Here is a 22500-nt window from a genome sequence, read left to right as displayed (position 1 = left end):
TTCTACAACATTATAACTTCAGTTATATTTTCTGCTTATTCTGAGGGACAAGGGAGATTAAAACATATAAGCTGGGGGTACATTATTAAAGAAAATAAAGCTCTTACTATAAAGAAAAAACTTGCATAGCATTTTATACCTAAACTCTTACAAAGAAGACACATCACAGTTCTATTTTGTTAAAAGTGAGAGAGAGAGAGAAAAACAAAAATGATTGTGACATTAACTTCATAGGTCCTTAAAAAATGGCCAGTGGTAAAAGAAATATGCAACACAGGGTGAAATTTGACTTTAAAAGGAATTTTCCAAGGGTGTGTGTTTTTTAGATAATGTATGCGATCGATAGCCCTTCTACATCTAAGGGATGAAAAGGAGTAAATTATACATAGTTTGTGAAGATGGGCATTGCTTCCAAAATATCTAGAGTTAAGCACTGACATCGCTCCCTTCTCCATGCCCTCTGCTCTATGCCCCACTCTGCCAAGATTAGGGGAACAAGCCTATGTTCCCTGACTTGTTCATTTTTCATGTTATCCTGTTAATAAAAGATTGATTATCCCTCTATGATTCCCAAAGAAGAGGAACATCCAAGACTGAAAAGGAATAAATGAAATTTCAAAAATGGAACAGGATCAAAGTCAGTCCAAGGTGGAAACTCAGTATTGCTTAAAAAAAACAAAAAAACAAAACATTATTTCAGCCAGCTTTGATGTATTCCCATGGAATTATTAACACTGAAAATTACTATACATTTTAAAGTGTATAAGTATATACGGATATTTTGTGCAACCAAGACTGGCATCCAAAATTTTCTTTCAAATTTTAAGCAGAGTGGGAAAAAAAACCAAACAAATGTAGCATAAACAGCTAATTACGAAAATATATGTGAGGTGATTGGAAGACAAATTTGTGAGGGGATAAAGGTATTAATTCAAGCTATTTCAACATGATACTAACACAGTCATTTGATAAAGTAGAGCAGAATAGCTGATCACTTGTTTTTGTCTAAACGGTATCAATAGTTTTTAAATAACAAGTTTAGTATATTCCAAACACTAATCTCTTGGTCTAAATATCATGTTGACATAGCTGCAGTGAATCTACCCAAATAATTCTCATTATCAAAAATAATTCCATTCAATATAATTCTTCCCGTTATTTTATTAGCCTCTTCTAAAAAAGTATTCTAGAATATATCTCTGTTGAATGTGATTCAACCTGACATATGATTTGAATAGTAACACTTTTAAAGGGAGTTTTCTTGCTGGAACATCCTACCTGTCCCTGAAGATGACTGAAATCAGACTCAAGTCTCTAACTCTGTTATCACATAGAATCAGGGAAGCATGAGGAGTGATTTTTAAGCTCCTAGTCAGAAAGCCAACGCCCGGGTTTGAAGTTCTTTTCCAAACATGTCACTTGCTGGATTCTGCCAGGTTGGGTTAACTTATCTTATAGGAACGGGCTTCCTTGTGATGCTTTTCTATATTTCCTGCTTTGGGTCAAATCAGGGTAACTACCTCCTTTCTGATATTTCGAGATTTTTAACTTCTCTTCCAGATCAGAAAGTTCAGAAATAGCATGAAGGTATCCGCGCCATTTCTTGTTTTACCCACATCACTTAGCCTACCCTGATGAGTTCATTCTAATCTGCCCTTTCATCTGACCACCGACTGTAAGAAAGGAATTTATTCTGACAGCTTCCACAGCAAAATGGTTAATGTGCATCATGAGGAAGAATCACTCCATCTTTTGCCTTGGCGTTGGGTTCTCATTGTACAACCCTGTACAGTACTTCAGCGACTATTTTTTTTTTTTAAGATTTAAAAAGCAAGGAGTTACAAAACTGTTTGTCATTAACTTGAAATAGAAAAGATAGCACTTTTTTTTTTTTTAAATCCCGTTATATAGTACACCGTATAAATTACAGAGTATTCAAATGCACAAATGCATCTGGGTAACATTTATCAAATGTAATTTGCGTGTCTCTCTGAGTACACACGTGTGTAGTCGCCAGAGTCTCCCTGTCTGCCTTCCTAACGCCGGGCCTCTGGCTGTCACGTGTGGCAGTGCTCCAGATCTGGAACACTGCTGTTGCAGTATCGCATGTTGTTGGGGATATGGCAGTCTGTGTAATTAATGCCCCCATTTGGGGTGTAAATGGGCTGCAGTCTGAAATCTCCTTTAAGGAGCTGATCGTTATTTAAGGAGACGATCTGAAAGCTGGTTTCAGTCATCTCCAGGATGGAATTGTCCTTCTTGGTGCCTGCCTCACAATAGTCGTCTTTCCGCCGGCCCCGGTTGTATTTCCACTTCTGGGACGTGTAGCGCCCCTTTTTGTGCATGTGCCAGCAAAAGACACTGAGCAAGACCACGAGCACGAATATCACTGCGCCCCCGATCAGGCCCGCCAGCAGGAAAGGGGAGCCCATGTTGTGGGAAGTCGTCTGCTCATGGCTGGAAGCAGTATTGCTGCCATTGTTCAAATAGGAAGCATGTGTGGTGGCCTCAGAACAAATGGTATCTTCCACAGCTCGGTAGTTAAAAGCATCCAGGGGCACCAAACAAATCCGATAGGTGGATCGGGGCTCTAGGTTAACCAGGCTCAAGTGCTGCTTCTCACCACTGACTATGCGTTCCTGGACAATGCCCCCTACTAAACTGTGGCCCATTTTCACCCACGTGAGTTTGTACGCCATCACAGTAAAGAGAGAGAGCCAGCTGACTTGAATGGACGTGTCGTTCACAAAATGGATAGAGAGTTGGATCCGTTCAGAAATAGGCGGTGTCACTCTTTCTCTGCCGTCCCAGTCAGGAATTGTAGGCAGTCTGGCGGTGGTGGGAGTCAGGGGTGTATAGCTTCTGCTGGGGGTAGGGACAGAGACGGTTGGGGGTGGAGTTGTTGGAGAGGCTGTACTTGGGGCCGGGGTAAAGACAGGCAGCCCAGGGGTCATGGTGGGGCAGGACAAAAGATTCATATTCAGCTCCCTGACAGCCATCCCCCGGACTTGCTCGGGCCCTTGGCACATGAAACCTCGCACGTTGAGAGATGAAGGGATGTATTTGAGCCATTCTGTGACCCATTTAATGCTGCAGTCACAAAACCAGGGGTTATTCCGAGCAGTGAGCTGCTTCAGGTTGGATAGATTATCAAAGACCCCTTGAGTCAACATGCGGAGTTGGTTGTTGGATATATCCAGCCACTCTAGCTTGCGCAGATTTGAGAAGGCTGTCAAAGGGATGTGGTTGATCTGGTTGTCCTGCAGGTAAAGCCTGATCAGATGTGTACCTGGGAGATCAGGAGGAGGGTGGGAGAGTGAATTCCGAACAATTGAAAATTCCTTGAGCTTGGTGAGATGGCTGAAGGTGCCCTCGGCAATGCCCTTGTTGGTCAGGAGGTTGCCGTCCACAATCAGACGCTCCAAGCTTGTGAGGTTCTGAAAGGCCATGTCTGATATGACAGCAATTCGATTTTCATCCACTCTCAGCTCTTGCAAATCCACAGGAAGCCCCACAGGCACACTGCTCAGGTGATTCTTGGATAGAAACAACAGTTTGAGGCTAATAGCCTCCCGGAAGGCCCCGTCTTCCACCCCCACTGTGGATATCGAGTTGTCATCCAAGTGAAGCTCCTCGAGCTTCAAGAGCTGGGCCAGAGCAGCCCGTGAAATGGTCTGAATGTTGTTTTCCTGCAAATGGAGAACTCTGACATTCTTGGGAAGGTTCATGGGGAATTCATCCAGTTGGTTGCCATAAAGGTAGACCGTGTGCACGGACCGGACATTGTGCAGTTCTGCAGGAAATCCAGCATTATTAATTTGGTTGTTGTGGAGGTAGAGTACGGTTACACCCTCCGGGATCCCAAGAGGCACTGAGGTCAAGCTTCGCTCATTACAGTAGACAAAGTTCCTATCGCAGCGGCATACACTAGGGCACGCTAAGATTTTTGACACTTGTGAGTAGAGCCCCAGGGAGATGAGAAGCCAAGATTTCAGGAGAAAAGCCCCATGGCTGGGCCACTGTGCGGTCTGTAGGCCCATTTCTGAAGTACAGAAACAAAATACAAGGTGGTGGGGAAAGTAAAAAGAGAAAAAAAAAATATATATATATATAACAAAACCAAAATGACTGGACAGGGTTCTGTTAACGTCCAGAACTCCAACTACAGGAAAAGTCTCAAAAGCCTGTGGTAAAAGAATTCTCCTGTGGTCTCTGGTTTTATCAGCCTATGTTGTCTTCTTTGTTACTGTCCTCCATGTGAAAAAAAAAAAGAAATTCAATAGGGAGAATTTTCCACACAGGCAATGAGTGAAACCAAGTTATCAGCAGTCATCAGGGACCCAACTGGGCAGACAGAACTAGAACTCCCTTCTCGTGTTGTAGATCAGTTCAGCGTTGATCAGACTCTGAACTTCTTGGTTAAGCTCAATCTGCAATCTGTTGTAGGAAAGCAAAGAGAAAAAAGTCAGTTAAGGGTCCTAATGGATGAAGTGCTGATCTAACTCTTTGCCCATCGAGAACAATGTGCCCGGGACCAAATGGCCAGAGGCAGGAGTTGACGTAATGTTTTAAGTGACAATAATTTAGTTGAGAAGGTGTTCAAGAAAGGAACATGATTCAATTATCTGATCTTCAAAGGAAAACCATACTGTTACCCTCACCCTCAGTGATCATACTGTGAATTTTACATCCCAATCAGTATCTTCTCTTAAATATCCATTTGCATATCCAAATAGAAAAGTGCAAGGCACAGTGTTGAATCCACTGAATCAATAATGATGATCACCTACAAATCCAACTGGTCACATCTTGTTTCAAGATGACACAAGTGACTGAGTAACTAATACAATTTGAGGGCAAACACATAAAATCCTTTCTAGTTATAAATAAACAAATGCAAGATAGGGACTGATATGGTCGTTCAAAAAGATGTGTGCTTTTGGTATGATGCTTAGCGAAATTAAGTCAGAGAAAGAGAAACACCATATGATTTCACTCATATGTGGAATTTAAGAAACAAAATAGATGAACACTGGGGAAGGGAAGGAAAAATAAAGTAAGAGGAAAATTGAGAGGGAGGCAAAGCATAAGAGATGTTGAACTCTAGGAAACAAACAAGGTTGCTGGAGGGGAGGTGGGTAGGGGGATGGGGTAGCTGGGTGATGGGCATTAAGGAGGGCACTTGATGTGATGAGCACTGGGTGTTATATGCAAGGCCCTAGAATCACTAAATTCTATCTCTAAAACTAATTTAAAAAATAAAATAAAATAAAAGATGTGTCCTTTTGATCTGACACTGAGGGAGAGGAATAAAAGTAACGCACAGAAGCATGCATGAAGGCAAAGAGATTTCTCTTTTCTTCCCCACTTTTTGCCTCTTCTCATCTTTGTCTTTCTCCAAAACAGCTTACACATGAGTTACCAAGGAGAACGACTGGACTCCAGTCCATGTGATATGTTTCTGTTTATTCCTTCTTTTGGGACTTCCGGGTACAGATGAGATACACCCTTCTAATCCCCTTAAGAGCTGCCAAGCTCATGACTGGGGATAAGTTATTTTTCAACACTACTACCTTCCTCTCATCTGTGAGGGTTTTTTTTTTTTTTTTTTCTACTTTTCAAGAAGGATCTTCAGCAGACTTTGAAATGATAGAAGACCCATTTGGGGAAGTAAAGGCAATCCACAGATAGTAATTATGCCTTCCTGCTTCACAACGTGTCCTGTCTGTTTTTAGATCAGAGAGGTAAAGCAGTTAATTGAAAGGTGCTAGATTTGATTTCCTTACAAAATAAGCTAACAAGACCGGACATGGCAACCTCTGAGTTTCTTAATTCTCACCAACAGACAGAAGCTCAAAACAACTTATATCTATAAGCACAGAGGAACTGTTTGAAATTGTTCCCTTAGCTATTTTTAGAAACGTAATTTAAAAAAGAAAAAAAAAAACACTGTAAATCCTGTCAAGTATATTGTAAATTTGTTCTACAACTTAAAAAAAAAAAAATTGTGAACCACCTAAAAAATGCCTCTGATGACCTGAAACAGTAAAATGCATGTTTTATTGTTCAAAAACCTTTTAAAAGGAAAGGGGAGGAATAAGGAATCTTTGTCTAGGCAAAACAGACTGAGCTATGACTTTATTAAAAACCAAACATTATTTGGGGTGACTGGGTGGCTCAGTCGGTTAAGCGTCTGCCTTTGGCTCATGTCATGATCACAGGATCCTGGGACCTAGCCTGTATCAGGCTCCCTGCTCTGTGGGAAGCCTGCTTCTCCCTCTCCCACTCCCCCTGCTTGTGTTCCCTCTCTCACTGTGTCTCTCTCTGTCAAAAAATAAATAAAATCTTAAAAAGATATATTTAATTTGTTAAAATTTACAAATATACATTTCACCACTAGACAGGAGCCATCCCCCCCAATCCCCCAGAAAAAATTTCCCTATCTGCTTAAAGAATAATTTATAATACAACTGGGATAGTTTAGGAAAAATGAGTTTAATGTCATCAGCCTGATGTCATCCTTAGCTCAGATTTCAAATTTTTAAGCCATCTCAGCGTTCCCTAATAGCTTGCTACTCAAGGGTGATCCTGGTCCAGGAGTGTGAGCTCAAACTGGGAAGTTGTTGGAAAGGCAGAATCTGCATATTAGCAAGAACCTAGGGAGTTATGTTAACATTTGAGGGGCATTGCCCTAAACACAGTAACATCTTATTTAATCATTCAAACGTTTTACTTTCTTAAATATAAAACAAATGCAAGAGCAGGTCAAATGACTCTTTAGGAAGAGCAAAAGCATAAGGCATACTGATCACTTCTGTCCCCAGGAGATAGTCTCAAATTACATCTGATACACATAAATGACAGCTTGCATGTGGTGGAGCAATGCAATGACTATACCATACACTTGGCCTTCACAGACCCTTGAAAATGTATGTCTGAGTGACAAGCACTAATGCCCAGTAGGAGCTTAAAAAGTTATTTGTAATCAGGGGAGCCCACTTGATAAAGCAGGATTTATTTAAGAACAAACACTTGTTTGGTGCTATTAGCATTTACTCTTCATAAGAGGTAGGAAAGTGAGACCGAAAGAATAGAACCTAACGCAGTTTCGAGTATTCCACAGGAATCTTCAACATGTGGTACTAGCACACAATAAATAGAATTTCCAAAGAGAGAAAAACAGCTGCTCCAGGGTTCTAAGTTCCTAAGTAAAAAGAATAGATGTTTCTTAACTATGTTTACAAGACAAGTTTTAAGGCCCTGGAAACAATGAGCTAATTCTTGAGGATGACAGAATTTGCTTAGAAAGTTCATCAACTAATAACCTCAAAGTAATAATCACTGGGAGCTAACAAAATACTCAAGTTTTGGACCTGGAAACTATCATGCTTCCAAATTATACATTTTCCATTTGCCTGCCCTGTGTCTTATGTAAGGAGGGGAAAAGCCCCATCAGCCCATCATTTGCCCCAGGCCTTGATCTCTTGCTGATGTACTCTACTTAGGAGTGCTTCTTTCGTAATTATGTAAGAAGAGGATGTGGTCCTGAAGAAATCCTCTAATAGGATTACTTTGGACAAACTGTCACTGTTTATCCACCTTAACAGAAGAAAAGTCCCATCGAGATCAGGATGTGTTGATCAGCTATGACAACTTCAATTCCGAATGAAAACAAGCTCTCAGGGTTTTCTTTGACTTTCTTGAGAATCCCCAAAAATTACAGCAAAGAGCAGATTTGTTGTGATCCTTGGATCAATGACAGCCTATATATGCCAGCCAATATACTGTATCTTTGTTCAAATTAGTGCAAGTGTAAAATTACAAACATATAGGCAATAATTACTTTTTTTTTCATTTAAGTAGGCTAAAATTTCCTCTATATTTTCAGTGCTAATTCCTACTGAATACTAAAAGCAGAAATGCTTTCAGACTTTAAGCTGGAGACTATTCATAAAGAAAGCAGTATAGTAGAATGGTCAAAAGCACAGCCCCCGAGTTCTCATCCCATCTCTCACACGGAGTAGCTGCAGGATCTTGACCTTTCACGCCTTCCTTTCCTCACCTGAAAAATGAGGATAATAATAGTTCCTAACTCATAGTATTCTTTTTTTTTTTTTCCTAACTCATAGTATTCTTGAGAGAATTAACTGGGATAGTATTTGCCGAAAGCTTTCATGATGCTGGACACAAGCAAGAACATAATAAATATAAACTGTTACTCTCCCTAATTATTATTATTTATGCTGTCCAAAGCAGTAAACTCTAATGTGTATTGCAAAATAAAATCACCTTGAAAGTACCAAGTTCTATGCCTTTCCATATACTCCAGAATTTATCAACCTCAGCACTATTGACATTTTGGGCTGGATAATTCTGTGTGGGGATGCCATGAGCATCCAAAAATGTTTCCAGACATGGTCCTACATATGTCTCCTGGGGTGACAAAATCACCCCCAGTTATGAACCACTGACCCACACCATCTTAGAAGTACCTTAGAAGGTTAGCATTATTATTCTAATTTTATAGAAGAAATTGAGCATCGGTTTCTAATAAACAGAACCTAAAAGAGCTTCTTGCCAAGGACACCAAAAAAGCATGAAAATGTAACATGTTTTTCATTCACCTATTCAACCAGTATTTATAGGGCGCCAGAATGGGGATACAGTCTGAGGTGGAGCTAATGTGGGTTTTGGCTTCACGAGTATGACTAAAGTCAGTGAGGGGAGAGAAATGAATAAGCAAGGAATTACGGTACTATGTAAAGTGTTCTAATATTAGGGTGTCAGAGAATTATGGTTGTGCTTAAAGAGCTCTAACCTAGTCCCCAGGGTATCTGGAAAAATGCTGCAGGACAAGCGTTGTCTATGTGATGATCTGAAGGCTAAAAAGGTGCAAGCAAGGGGAAAGATTCCAGAAGTGCTGCACATGGACCCAAGCTGGTTGAAATCTGGATCAAGAGGTGAAAACCATGGGATGCCTGGGTGGCTCAGTAGGTTAAGCAGCTGCCTTCAGTTCAGGTCATGATCCCAGGGTCCTCGGATCGAGTCCCATATCGGGCTCCCCGCTTGGCAAGGAGCCTGCTTCTCCCTCTGCCTGCCACTCCTCTTGCTTGTGCTCTCTCTCTCTATGACAAATAAGTAAATAAAATCTTAAAAAAAAAAAAAAAAAAGAGGTGAAACCCAGCCCAGCGGAGAGGAGAAATAAAACTTGGACAGTACAGCATGTTCTCCCAACTCTGCCTGCTTCTCACTCAGGGGGTCCTGTTTCCAGAAGATAATAAACCCACGTTTCAAGGTCACTAGCCATTTCCATTTATAAGTCTCTAAATATTGGGAATAAAAGATTTTGCTTTACACGATGAGTTTCAAATATTGAGAGCAAAAGTTTTCTTCTTCCCCCCTTTCCTATTTGTTTGAATACTGCACTGAATATGCTTCCTTTCCAGGAAACTAGAGATTGTGAAGAATGGTTTAATGGAAGGTGCTAAGGAAAAACAGGAATTTTCACTGAAAGTAGAAAATACATTTTCCAAAGGCTGAGTATAAATCAGCACGGAACAAATGCTCTTTAGAGACCCCAAGAACCTGGCCCTGCCAGTCTGTTAAAGCTGACTGTAATGGCAGTTATTCTGGGCTACTTTACTCTAATTTAACTCTTTTCATAGGAACTGAGACTCAAAGCATATAAATCATGTAAAAGCTTTCAGCAAAATGTTTCTCTCCCAGTGCTAAGAAGATTTTTTTTTTTAATTAATTCCAGGAGCCTGTATTCCAGGAGCGCTTAATAAACTCAGACTATAAAAATCATAGTTCAGAAAATAAGAATTGTCAACAAGCCCTACCGATTGCATAATATAATGACACCAGGACAAACCCAATAAAAATCTTAATGGTCTCAGCATCGGCTGGATTGTCACAAGACAGCGCAGTGCATGAAATGCTATGAATGAGAAAGCTAACCTGAAGAACGATTCTCTACAAAAGTTTCCCTGGGTACCTGGGACTTAGCACTTCTGGAGTTAAATAATTTATGCTTAAAATCAGACATGCAGGTGCAGAATCCGTAGGCCTAACTATACTACAAATGTCTCTGTTACAATCTGGAAACACTAAAACAAATTATAGATTGTGTGCACATTTCCACATCCCTGAAGATAGGTTATAAATACTGTTCCTACAAGAGTCAGGAGAGTTCTACGGTTAGTGGGCCAAGATGTGGGGATTAGCAGAGGAATTTGGGGAAAAATAAAACAACAGCCACCCCCTAACTTGAAGCCATTTTCCATCTCATTCACTGACCCTCAACCAAGCCCCTTGAAGTTTCTCATTAGACAAATACTTTTTTTTGCTAAAACAAAGAGAAAGAAAGAAGGGACGAGGGAGAGAAGGAGGAAAAGAGGGAAGGAAGGAAAGGAAACACTTTATATAAACAGTTGACAATTCCCTGGCTCCAGTCAGTCTAGAATTGAAAACATTAAGATTGGACCCCTCCCCCCAAAAAAGAGCTATTCTCCTGGCGAGCATAAAATTCTCTAACACATTTGAAGAGTTGTTCCCACATGGTTTCCAATGCAGTTGGTTCAAATAATTTTAGAACAAGCAACCAATGTTAAAAACTCAAGTGCATAAACTTTGAGGACACATTCATCACTGTCACCTGATGTTCTACATCCCCTAGAGAGTCCCCACTGACCATTCCTCGGTTCCATTGAAAATCTGCATATCTGGATGCAAGACTGGGCCTTCATGGTGTTTAAACTCGGGGGTGAGCAGACACTAATAGAGAAGAATTTTACTGAGATAGCACCAATACAATTAAAGAAAAGAAATAAGTATACAGTCCGTAAAGGATGGACTCCCTAGAGCCCATATCTATATATTTGTCAATCCATTTCCAAAAAAGGTACTTAACTCAATTATACATCCATCCATTCATTTGGTCAAACAAACGTATACTGAGCACCTCATGTTTCAAGCAAGGCAAATAGATGGTTTCTTAGGCTCTTATCTCTGAGAGGGACTTTTTCCCATCATCTGATTCAGAGATTCTCCAAACCCAAGGGTCATCAAAAACACTAGGGGAAGATGATGGAAAAAGAGGGTTTCTAGGTACTACCCTGCAGATTTTTGGTTTGATATGTCTTCAAAGAAGGCTCTGCATGTGCATTTTGTCAATATTCCCCAGATGGATCTGATGACCAACCACTTTAGGGTTCAACCACCCAGACACCCACTATAAGGATATGGAGGCAACTGGTTTTTCTCTTTTTTGGATCAAATTTACTTGTGAGAGGTGGAGCTATATAGATGTGGTGGCCTGGCAAGAGCAAAGGGTTTGGGGTAAGTTCAAGTTTGGTTTTGACCTGAGCTCAGCCACTCTTCAAAAGCATGACAATGGGCATTTGACTTAACCCCCTTCAGTCTCTGTGTTCATCTCACGAGGGGATAATAAGCCATGCTCACAAAATTGTTGGGAAGACAAGAGGTAATGCATGTGAAGTAACTAAGAATACCAAGTAGGCACTTAATAAAGTGTGCTGGGCTCTGGCGACAGGTGACCTGGATAGCTTTCTGACTTGCCAGTGGTGTTAACTTGGGCACATCACTTCCCCTCCCTTGGCCCCAGATAACTGATTTGTCAACTGGAGAAAATGGTAGTATTAATCTCTCACAGTTGTCGTAAGGCTGTAAATCATTTCAAGTGTTATCGAACATGTGGAAAACATCCACTCATTATGTGTTGGCCATTCCCATTTTTAGCTTTAAAAACCAGCAACAATAACAAAAAGCTTCCCGCACAGGGAGCTTTTGTCCTGAATTTAGTAGCGAGTTGGTTCTTTTGAATCCATCAAATTTTACTTTCCTCTTTCGTTCATTGATCATAGTTCTTTCTTTTGGAGATATACACATACATCTTCCCATCCATCAACACTGCGAAGATGTGGAGACATTTACTGGGTCTCTCAGATCTTCTCCTTTCCTATGTAAATGTCCCATTTCTTTCATTTGCTTCAGAATCTTAGCAATGCTGATGCCTCCGTTTCTTGATATGTGCTGCCCAGAATGGAAAACAAGACTCACATGGTGTGACCGGCACCAAGTACAGCCCAGCAAACACATGGGGAGTGACTGCCAGGCATAGACTCAGTTACTAGAAAGATATCTATGGCACAGGCTCCATGTTTGACTATCAGTTCACGTCAAATCAAATAACTCTTTGCATAAAGCTCTTTATAATTCTAAAAGCATTTTAATATGTTTCACTTCATGCAATCCCACAACAACCCATAGGAGATATGTATATCAACCTCAAATGAAATCTACAGAGATGAAGTAATTTGCTTGAAGCCATATTGATGGTATGAACAGAGGATGGTATTATAAATTTTCCCTAAGAAAATATTAGCTACTGGTATAATTTTATGAATGGTCTTAGTTAAAATGATGGTATTAAAACTAACATGCACTTCCCTGAAAAAACAAAAGCCTCTCCTTACTGATTAAATATACAAAACTATCAGTAGCCTGGCATTTAAAGTGAGTAAAACTTCCAAGATGGACTAGTGCACAAATAAAGGGTAATTATGCCAGGGAACCCATCGTCTGTTCTTCCCTGTGACTCTAGGGTTCCGCAGGAGTGGGAAACCAAGCTGCAGTTCAGCTGATGGGCAGCCTCAAGGTGCCAAAGATTGGAGGAGTCTGAAGGACTTGAGGCTACTGATAGGCTGCTAGCAAAACAGACAGCAAAGTTCCCTTGCCTCTCCTCCTCAAAGAACCCCAAGTTGGCTGTCACCACATTCTACAGCTTGGGAAGGTCTTTATGTGGGACCACTGTGACAAAAGCTGTTGAAGGAGTAAAGCTAGTCACCAATTGCCCACACATGGCTACCTTCTGCATAGATAGCTTTGGACGAGATGTTGTAGGTATCAATAATTCCTTGAATTCCAAGGGAAAAAAATCTGTAGAAAGTGAGATCAGTAATCTAACACACAGTAATTTTAAGAAAGATCTTGCTAGGGGCGCCTGGGTGGCTCAGTCGTTAAGCGTCTGCCTTCGACTCAGGTCGTGGTCCCGGAGTCCTGGGATCGAGCCCCGCATCGGGCTCCCTTGCTCCGCGAGGAGCCTGCTTCTCCCTCTCCCACTCCCCCTGCTTGTGTTCCCTCTCTCGCTGTGTCTCTGTCAAATAAATAAAATCTTAAAAAAAAAAAGAAAGAAAGATCTTGCTAGATCATTTTTTTTTCCTTCTGCAAAGGACCGTTTCTAAACAATCCCATAAGAACGCTTGACTCCAGAAAGTCTGAGAGATTTCTTCTTCTATCTTCTGTCCTGCGAACCAAAAATGCAGTGCTCACTCTGAGCACTTGTGTCCCTTAGTCTGTCGTGCCCCCAAGCATTCACCTAGAGCGGGGGAGAGGGGAATGAGAAGTCATCTTCTTTTCTTCCCTTCTTCTAACCTCCTTTTTTTTTGAGAGGCAAGCTATGTTGGGGCAGGACAAGAGAGTTGAGCTTGCTGTTTACACTGCCCTTAATAATTCAACAGAAGGAATAAGCAAATGACTACAATCACTTTGTGCATCACTAAGCTTCTGTTGCATTTCCAACTTGAGTTCAAATTCAGCTAACTAGTCAAACACTCCTTGAGTGCTAACTAACCTCTGCTAGTACAGTGCCATACTCACAGAGCCGTGAGAAATACGTCATTATTATCCCCACTTTCTTTTCCTCAAAGGCTGACCACTCCGTCTCTCTTGTTGAGCCCTTGCCCCACAGGGCTCTCTAGAATCTATCTCTCTCTGTTCTCCTTCCCCGTGTATGCAAACTCTCTGTCTCAAACTAGATCTATGTTTAAACATTCTCTGGGGCTGCCTGGGTGATTCTGTCGGTTGGGTATCTGACTCTTGATTTTGGCTCAGGTCGTGATCTCAGGGCCATGGGATCAAGCCCCAAGTGCAACTCTGTGCTCAGCGCAGAGTCTGCTTTATCCCTCTATGTCCCTCCCCTGCTAGCACTCTCTCTCTAAAGTAAATAAATACAAATCTTAAAAAAATAAACATTCTTTAGTATTTTCCACTTAAAAAAATAATCACCCCCCTCCAGCGGTTGCCCCATTTCTCTTCTAACATTTAGCCAAACTTCTAGAAAGATTGGTTCATAATCGAATCTCTGTTTTCTCACCTCCCACCCATTTCCCACCATCACTCTCCACACTGGTTCCTGCCTCTACTTTCACACCAGCATGTCTCACTGACATCACCAGTCCTGGGTTGGTAAATCCAAAGGGCTCGTGCCTGTCTTCTTTTTTCTTTATCTTGCAACATCATTTAGACCTGCTGTGCATGCCGTTCCTGAACCATTCTCAATCTCTGGTAGCTATGACATCATAGTCTGCTGGTTTTCCTCCCATTCCTCCTATTTCCTATTTTGCAGGCTTCCTCTCCTCAATCTAGGCATTCAGTGTGCGTCTAATAAGCTTGGATCCAGGTGCTCTTCTTCTTCTCTTGCTGTAGGACATGGCATCCAAGCCCTAAATTTAAATTGTCATCTGTATATGCAAATAAATCAGAAACTACCGTCTCCATCCTAGCCTCTCCTTACCTGTACAGCTAAACGCCCACTTGACTTACTCATTTCAGTGTTTTAAGGGCAATTCTAACTTAGCATTTGCAGTTTCAGAAACTTTTTTTTAAGAACCTTCCATACACTGACTCATAACAAAGCAATGCATTTGATACTGTTATTACCCTCACAGAGAGAAGGAGGCCCAAGTTAGGTAGCTTCTCCAAAGCCAATCATCAGGTAAGGGACAGGGAGGGACAGAATTTGAACTCAGGCATGAGCCGCAGAGCCTTGCTCCTAACCCCTTTCTTGCTTCCCTGTAAGCTCTACATGGGCAGAGGTTGGACTGCTTTTGCTCACTACTGTTTCCCCAGAGCCTACAAAGGTAGATGACAGACATTCAAGAAGTGTTTATAGAATAAATAGATGAATCAAAAAGCAACCTTCAGATGATTACTTTGCTTGAAGAGGCAGTCTGTAAAAACTCTTTGACATCTTCAGTCTGAGGTCTCATAAGGAAACACCAAGCTAATATTCTGGAAAAGGCTTCAAAGGCTTTAAGCAACACTAAACTACCTGGAGAGATTGAGGGATAGATAGACAGATGGATGAATAGTCTTCAAATACAAAGAAACTAGATGACCTTAGAAAAGGGCATAAAACATGCAACTAGAAAATAATTGTAATTGCCATAGCACTATACTTGTTTTGCAAAATAACATCAAATTCTGTGCTCTTATCAACTGGAATGGGGTCAGCCTGACCCATTATTACAAACTTGGTTTGATGAAAGGCACGTCCGATCACCCTGGATACCTAACTTTTCAGTTCTATGATGATTGTGACCCGAATTCAGATAAGTCCTTATGGTCTACCACAGAAACTCTGTTTCTAAAAAAAAGAAGAAGAAGAAGAAAGGAAGAAAGAAAGAAAGAAACAAAGAAACAAAGAAAGAAAGAAACAAAGAAAACCCCAAAACAATGACAAAAACAGAAAACCCAAGTGTTTCTTCTCATATAATGCCAATAGCTTATAAATATTTACACAAATTTCAATGTGACAGTTCAACTGTGCTTTAATTGCACACCCCTTTACCATTCCGCATAGTTAGAATCCATATAAAATAGGCCGGGAACTTAGAGAGCTATAAAAAAGCTCATGAAAAAAATAAACTGAATCTAAAAATATAAACATGACCCATTTTCCCACCAAAATATTGCACCACATATGTAATATGCAAAATGAAACAGAAAATCTTGTTGTCTCCTTCACAAGGAGAATTCAGATTTCAGTCAGTGATATTGATCAGGCACATGAAATGAAATTACATAGTGTGTATTTGCGGGTGAGTTACCTGGTTTTGAATTTAAAAAATGAAAAATTCATTGCACAAGCCTATTTTAGTATCATAGGGATGGCTCTGAATGTAAATGGTACAAAATTTCCTCACTGAATAAACAGGTTTACAGAGCGCCTCCTTGTTTTCTGAACACCTGTCACGCTGAACTGTCAGGCTATGTTCAGGGGACTATTTCTGGATTTGAGGCATAAGAGGGAAGAAGAAACAAAAGAAAGATGATGATTTCCTATCCTTGACCTTCTTCTTTTCTCAAGGGCATCTCCCCCAGCATGATCAGATATGGGATAAAATAAAATCAAGTGATTTCCCAGACTGAAAATTAAACCCGAGATGAGAGCCATTAGTATTGTCCCGTGTAAGCTTCACACTACACAAAAGGAATCATTCAAAGCAAAATATTAAAAATACACAGCAGATTTTAAAAGCTATCTTTGGAAAATCTACACTAACAGCTTTTCTCATTTGAATGAGATGTTAAGTAAGATATGTTTCCCAAACAAAGAAGAATTTAAACATACGAGCAGATCCTTTCACAGGTTTATACACAGTCAGAGCACTCCTTTCATTTATGAACATTGTGGGCTTCAAACTTTATCCCCAATGCATAAACTTTGTATTTTCTTAATTATACGCTGTCAATCAATTTCAACCACTTAATTCTTTGTTTAAAGAAAAGATCTTCGTCCCCACCCCCGACAAACACACACACACACACACACACACACACATCAGAACATGATGACTTTTTTTTTTCTTTCTTTTTATTAAGGAAAGCAAACTACAGTCTGACTCAGTGCCACCCAGGTTCATGTACACAAAGGCACCACCAGAGGGAGGCAACACAGCTGAAAGGTCGTCCCAATAACAAACACACAATCATGCGAGAAGACAGTTTAGACTGGTTTTTCATCTTTGTCTCAGCTACTTGATAAATGTCCAGAAAAGAGTTCCAACCTTCACTTCTAAATAAAATAAAAAACTCAAGTATTAGAGAGTAACATGATGTTTGGGATGATAAAGCAGATTAAAATACTGAGATCGATGAGGGCGGCATCATATGCATGACGTGAGATTAGATTACTGATTGCTTCCTTGGCCACACTCTTCACTAAAATACGGGGTCCCCATAACCTTGGGAGTATCACGATTGGTGTGACAAGATTTATCTTCTAAAGGATTACATCTAAATGGCAGGTCTGTTCTCTGAGACAAAACATTCAAGAAATAGGTAAAGAAAAAAATACACTTTAAATGAGCAGCCAATTAACATGATGTGGTTTCCTCAAAAACCTTTCCTCACCAGGTCCCTGATGCTTAAAATTTTATAATTATAAACCAATTCCTTTGTATTAGAATGCTACTCTCTCTAGAAATCCAAACATTCTTGGCAGACATTCTAAATCAAGTGAAGAGTATCTGACCTTTTCCTAGAGCTAGTATTTCTCACTCATTCATTCATCAAATAATTGTTGAGTGGCTACTTACTATGTGTCTGGCACAGGATGGGATCCTTGTGATGCAAAGTTGAGAAAGATAGATAAAGTGGTTACAGTCAGGAAAGTGACATGTTTAGAAAGCAAGACAGAAAAGAAAAAAAAAACTACACACATGAAACAAGAATGATAAAATTGTGAGCAATGTCATGAAGAAAATAAAGAAGGGTGACAGAGAATATCACTGTGGGTGACGGGTGTGGGTTTAGATATGGCGGTCATGGATGACATCTTGGAGAATGGGATTCCTAAAGAATGAGGAGTTGTAATGAATGAAGGATCTGGGAGAAGGGAGGGCAGTGCATGGGAAGAGAGAGGCCAACACAACATCTAGGCATAATAAGAGCAGGTGCAAAGGTCCAAGGGAGGAAAAGCCTAACCTCTTCCTGGAATGAAAAGACCAATGTGGCTGGCATTTATTTAGTGAGGAGTGGAGTGAACAGAGGACCACTGATAGGCCTCATGGCTTTGGCAAGCCATTTGGATTTATTCTAAGGGCAATGGGAAGCCCAAGTTTAAATGGACCAGAAGAGGGAGGGTATGGTGAGAGAAGGTAAGGATCGAAAGAGACAACCTGAATCTGCACAGCAAAGAGCTGAAAGAAGTTTTGGGGGAAGGGATAAAGTAGAACAGAAAATGTTATAGAGAAGAGGAACTTGGGGAGGAAAAGTAAGCTCCATACTCTCTCAGAATTTTCTCTTTCAATGTCCCGTTTCAGGATAAATAACCCCCACATTTTTCAGTTGTCTCAAATTCTCTTTGGAAATAGATGAAGTATAAATAATAAATAAATAAAAGAAATATAGCTTTGACTAAACAAGAACTTTAAAGACAAAGTGAGGTACCCATGCTGGGTAAAGACAGCCACATAATTAATTAGAAGGGTCTCTCCCCTTCTATCCTGAGCACTGAAGCCAGCCACCCTGTTTAGCATAATGTCCCTTTCACTGGGAAAGGTACAGACCACCCGCTGTTCCCTAGCAAGTAAATTGCTCCCTACTATAAATTATTCTATGTGGTGAGGAAAAGCATTGACTTTATAATTTTTTTATTTTTTTTTTTTCTGAAGCTATGAGCACAGCATGGAAAACAACCCTAGTTAAATTGAAAAAGCAGCTTTTAGTGACCCTACTAACAAAAAATTTGCCAGTGCTGTCCAGGGTTGGGCAGGGCTGCATCACTCCAGAGAGGTTGTTCTGTCTCACTTGAGGGGGGTGGGCACTGCTGCCTGGCTCCCTGTGGTGAGGATGGGCCCCACTCAAGGGGGGCAAGAACCCGGGTATTGTCTGTTTCCTCCTGAAAGCTCATGTGCTTCTAGACCCAAGTTTTTTGTTTCGTTTTTTTACAAGAGATGAGTTGGTTTTTTGAGGGACTTATGGGGTCAGAAACTGGAGACTTAGAGTCAAGACTTAGTGGAGAGATTCTCAGGTGAAACAATCACCTCCATTAGCTTCCTTTGGTTGTTGCTAAGCCTTAACCCTAATGTTTCCTCAGAATGTTCTGTTCCCTTACTCTCTTGCTCACTATTCAGGGAAGTCAGAGTATGGGAATAATCTCAAAATCAGTGAGAATTCCTCAAACTGTGACTGACCACAGTACCACCGTCAGACTTGTCTATGACTTGCACCCTCACACCAGATCAAGATGTGCACCGGGCCAAAGGCTGTGACCATCCAAATCCGATATGGCCCCTTCCAGGCTATGGTCTTGAGTAGACAGGTCGCAGAAACCTTCTCCCAGGGCCTGGGCTGGCTTCTCAGCGGGGTCTGTCTTTCCGAGGTTATGGGACTTCAACGCCTGTTTATCTGGGCGAGGGATGTGCAGGGCTTGTGTGTGTGTGTGTGTGTGTGTGTGTGTGTGTGCGCACACACACACACGGCCCCTTGGGGCTCAGGAAGGAATCCCTGAGGGAACAGAAGACACTTGGTACCAGTTCTGTCCATATTGCCCTTTTCCATGCAGAATGTGGTAGAGTTTAAGATTCTTAAAAGCAAACCTGACTGGCCTCTTCCAGGACATTCTAAAAGGATGGAGAACGGTATTCACATAGGAGGGAACGGTACACACCTTCTAAACAATTTGTTATTAAAATTTACAATTTTTGAGAGATTACCTCTGTGGTGGGCCTCTCTGTAACCCTTGTGCAGGGCCCTGAAAATGTCTGGGGCAGGACTGCTGGTGTCAGTGGCTCTCCGGGTGATAAGGGGACCTGCCTTCATTGAATAAACACAAATACCACTATAGGATTTTATCTCTTTCAGGGTGAAAGAAATATAAAAATTTTAAGAAACTTATTAATAACTCACAAGTATCGAGAGAATTGTTAATTCAAACTTGGCAAAACAAAACAAAAATAAATATCCATTCATTTATTAGTTCACTACTGAATGTCCACACATGACAGGTAGTGGATTGTTATGGATGCAGTTGTGCCCTGCAAAACTCATGGGTTCAAGTCCTAACCTCTCAAACCTCAGAATGTGCCCATATGTGGAGACAGAGTCTTTAAAGAAGTAACTAAGTTAAAACTAGGTCATTAGGGTGGTCCTGATCCAATAGGACTGGTGTCCTTCCAAGAAGAGGAGATCAGGACACAGTTACACAGAGAGGAAGCATGTGAAGACACAGGAGGAAGATGGCCATCAACAAGCTGAGGAGAGAGGTCTCAGAATCCTGCGGACATCTTGATTTCACCCTTCTGGCCTCCAGGATTGTGAAAAGATAAATTTCTGTGGTTTAAGCCACCCAGTCTGTGGGGCTTTGCTACGGCAGCCCAGGTAAACTGGTAGAGATACCTCACTTCAATAGTTCACAATGCAGTGGAAAAGAAAGATAAGCCAGTCAATTGTAAAACGAGGTGATTGAGAAGCAGCTCACTTATGCCCCACTCCCACAGCAGGACTGCAAAGCAATTTGTTTGGACACCGCTGGAAAGTCTTCCTTCTGGATCTCCACTCTGAACTGGATTTCAGTTTCTAGGACGTAAGCATTCTCATTCTTGGAGCTGAAAATCTTTTCTCAAGTTCCGTGGTCATATACCCCCAGCAGTTCCAAGAATCCATCTACCCCTATTTTTCAGGCCAGCGAACAATGACTTCATACCTCTGATGACAATCCATTAATAAAAAATGAAAATTGCTAAGAGGTTATTAAGAAAAGTATGTTGTCTAACTCTTAATTGCTCTCTCAGGCTCTAAAAATCATTGATGTGCTTCAACCCTTTGCCGGCTTCTCTGCATCAACAGCTCTCAAATCTAAGTGTCCATCTCAGGGTGGGGTGCATCTAGGGGAGAAGGGAGCATGACTACCAGGTCAACTTGCCTAGTCTTATAATGAGCCGGTCCCACTCTGACACAGTGCCCCGTGGCCTTGGCTGGAGAGGAAGCGTAGTTGCCTGACTTACAATAGATCACTCATTCTCTACAAGGGTGATACCATCCCCAAGGTGGGTAAAAACTGGTTCTTGGGGGAAAGAGAAGAAAACCTTAGATATTATGAGAGTTTGTGGCCTTTCAAGTGGCCACACGATACAAACAGACACACTGTATATCCACAATATTAAAATGTCACAAGCGAAAGGGAGCTTTAGGAAAAGAAAATATCTAGGCAACCTTCTTAGAGGAGCAACAACAACATAAAAATTGAGAGATACTTGTATAGACCGGAAGTAAGAACACCAAGCATGGAAGTAAGAAGAATAATAACTAACATGTGCTGAGTGCCATGTAAAACTGAAATGCACAACACCACATGCCTGAGCTTTGTCAACTCACTTAATTCTCGTGGCAACCCAAGAAGTAACTGTTATTATTATATTGACATTCTAGTGATGTAGATATGGAGGCATTAGGTGTTTAATTTTGTGAAGGTTACACATTTTAGATCTGTAGTGGCTGGGATATATGTAGCAGAAAGCTCCTTACCAATCTGCTACTTAATCAATATACCTAAAAATACTATGCTCGCATACCCTCACTGACTGCACCAATGGCATATTGGATGCTGCTCGGATAGTCTTCCAGTACCTCCACGCCTGCTCTTGACTTGTGAGCTCTATGTCTACCAAGAGTTGCAAACCATGTTATGCTAGTCAGGCTTTTGTACTGTAATTATACAATTAGAATAAAGATTTTGTAAAGCAATGAAACAGAAGTACAAGAAGGGAGTTACTCATATGAAAACACGGTTGAATCGTTTAGAAAAACTCCTTTTTTTTTTTTTTTGTTTTTTTAATGGCAAGTCAGTTAAAGTTGCCAGCACATTAGGGAAGACAAAAATGGAAAGAGCAGGATCTTAAAGATTTGTTTCAATTTACACTCAGGTTACTCTCTTAGTGCCTAAATATTTTAATTCCAATATAAGAAAGGAAACTGGAAATCAGAGTTGGTGCATTTGGGGAAGAAAACAGTATTAATGCAATCAGGTTCCATATGCAGATAGAACCCTGGGGCCTACATCAAAAGACTGGCAAATTAATGTCCTCTTAAATGGTTTTGTTCTATGTGTATTTAAGTTATTAATTTTTTAATAATTCCTTAATTAAAATGAAGTAACTGTCCCGATTGTATCTGATATGGATAACTTGTACAATATGGACATTTTCAAAAGCATATTGTCATTCTATCAGCCCTAAAACCTAGAAAAGCTGTGATTTATTATTAAGACAAAAACATAAGCAAAACTGATGAGCACCATCCAGTGGAGGCACCTACCATTGCCAAAATAAATAATGCTCCTTATTTCCAACTAGAGCTGTGAGTTCTTGAAAGGCAGAATGTAGCTCAAAGAAAACAAAACACTGGGCTCCCTAAATGACCTTTCTTTTTGTCCTAAATTACCTTTCTTTATGAAAAAAAGGAAAGAGAGAAAGAGAGGGAGAAGGAGAAGGGGGAGGAGGAGAAGGGAGGAAGGGAGGGAGGGAGGGAGGAAAAGAAGATGAAATAAAGGAAGAGAAAGAAAGAAAGAGAGAGAGAGAGAGAAAGAAAGAGAAAGAAAGAAAGAAAGAAAGAAAGAAAGAAAGAGAAAGAAAGAAAGAAGAAAGAAAGAAAGAAAGAGAAAGAAAGAAAGAAAGAAAGAAGAAAGAAAGAAAG

General features: G+C 40.7%; 1 protein-coding gene across 7 annotated transcripts in view; it reads right to left on the bottom strand.

Moving 5' to 3' along the window:
• FLRT2 (fibronectin leucine rich transmembrane protein 2) overlaps positions 1 to 22500 on the bottom strand; it is a 101470-nt gene that overhangs the window by 9387 nt on the left and 69583 nt on the right. For all 7 annotated transcript variants that reach the window (XM_073895689.1, XM_073895692.1, XM_073895688.1 and 4 more), the window contains one exon: positions 1 to 4437. This exon is cut by the window's left edge and continues 9387 nt beyond it. In XM_073895689.1, coding sequence (XP_073751790.1) covers positions 2058 to 4040 — 1983 coding nt within the window. In that variant the 5' untranslated portion in view covers positions 4041 to 4437 and the 3' untranslated portion in view covers positions 1 to 2057. The remainder of the gene's footprint in view (positions 4438 to 22500) is intronic.

This window comes from Callorhinus ursinus, unplaced genomic scaffold (genome assembly GCF_003265705.2).
Source record: "Callorhinus ursinus isolate GAN/ISIS: 27379988/994484 unplaced genomic scaffold, GSC_fseal_2.0 scaffold8, whole genome shotgun sequence".
Classification (NCBI taxonomy): domain Eukaryota; kingdom Metazoa; phylum Chordata; class Mammalia; order Carnivora; family Otariidae; genus Callorhinus; species Callorhinus ursinus.
Note: the sequence above shows the minus strand (reverse complement) of the source record. Positions and strands in the feature narration are given on the sequence as shown.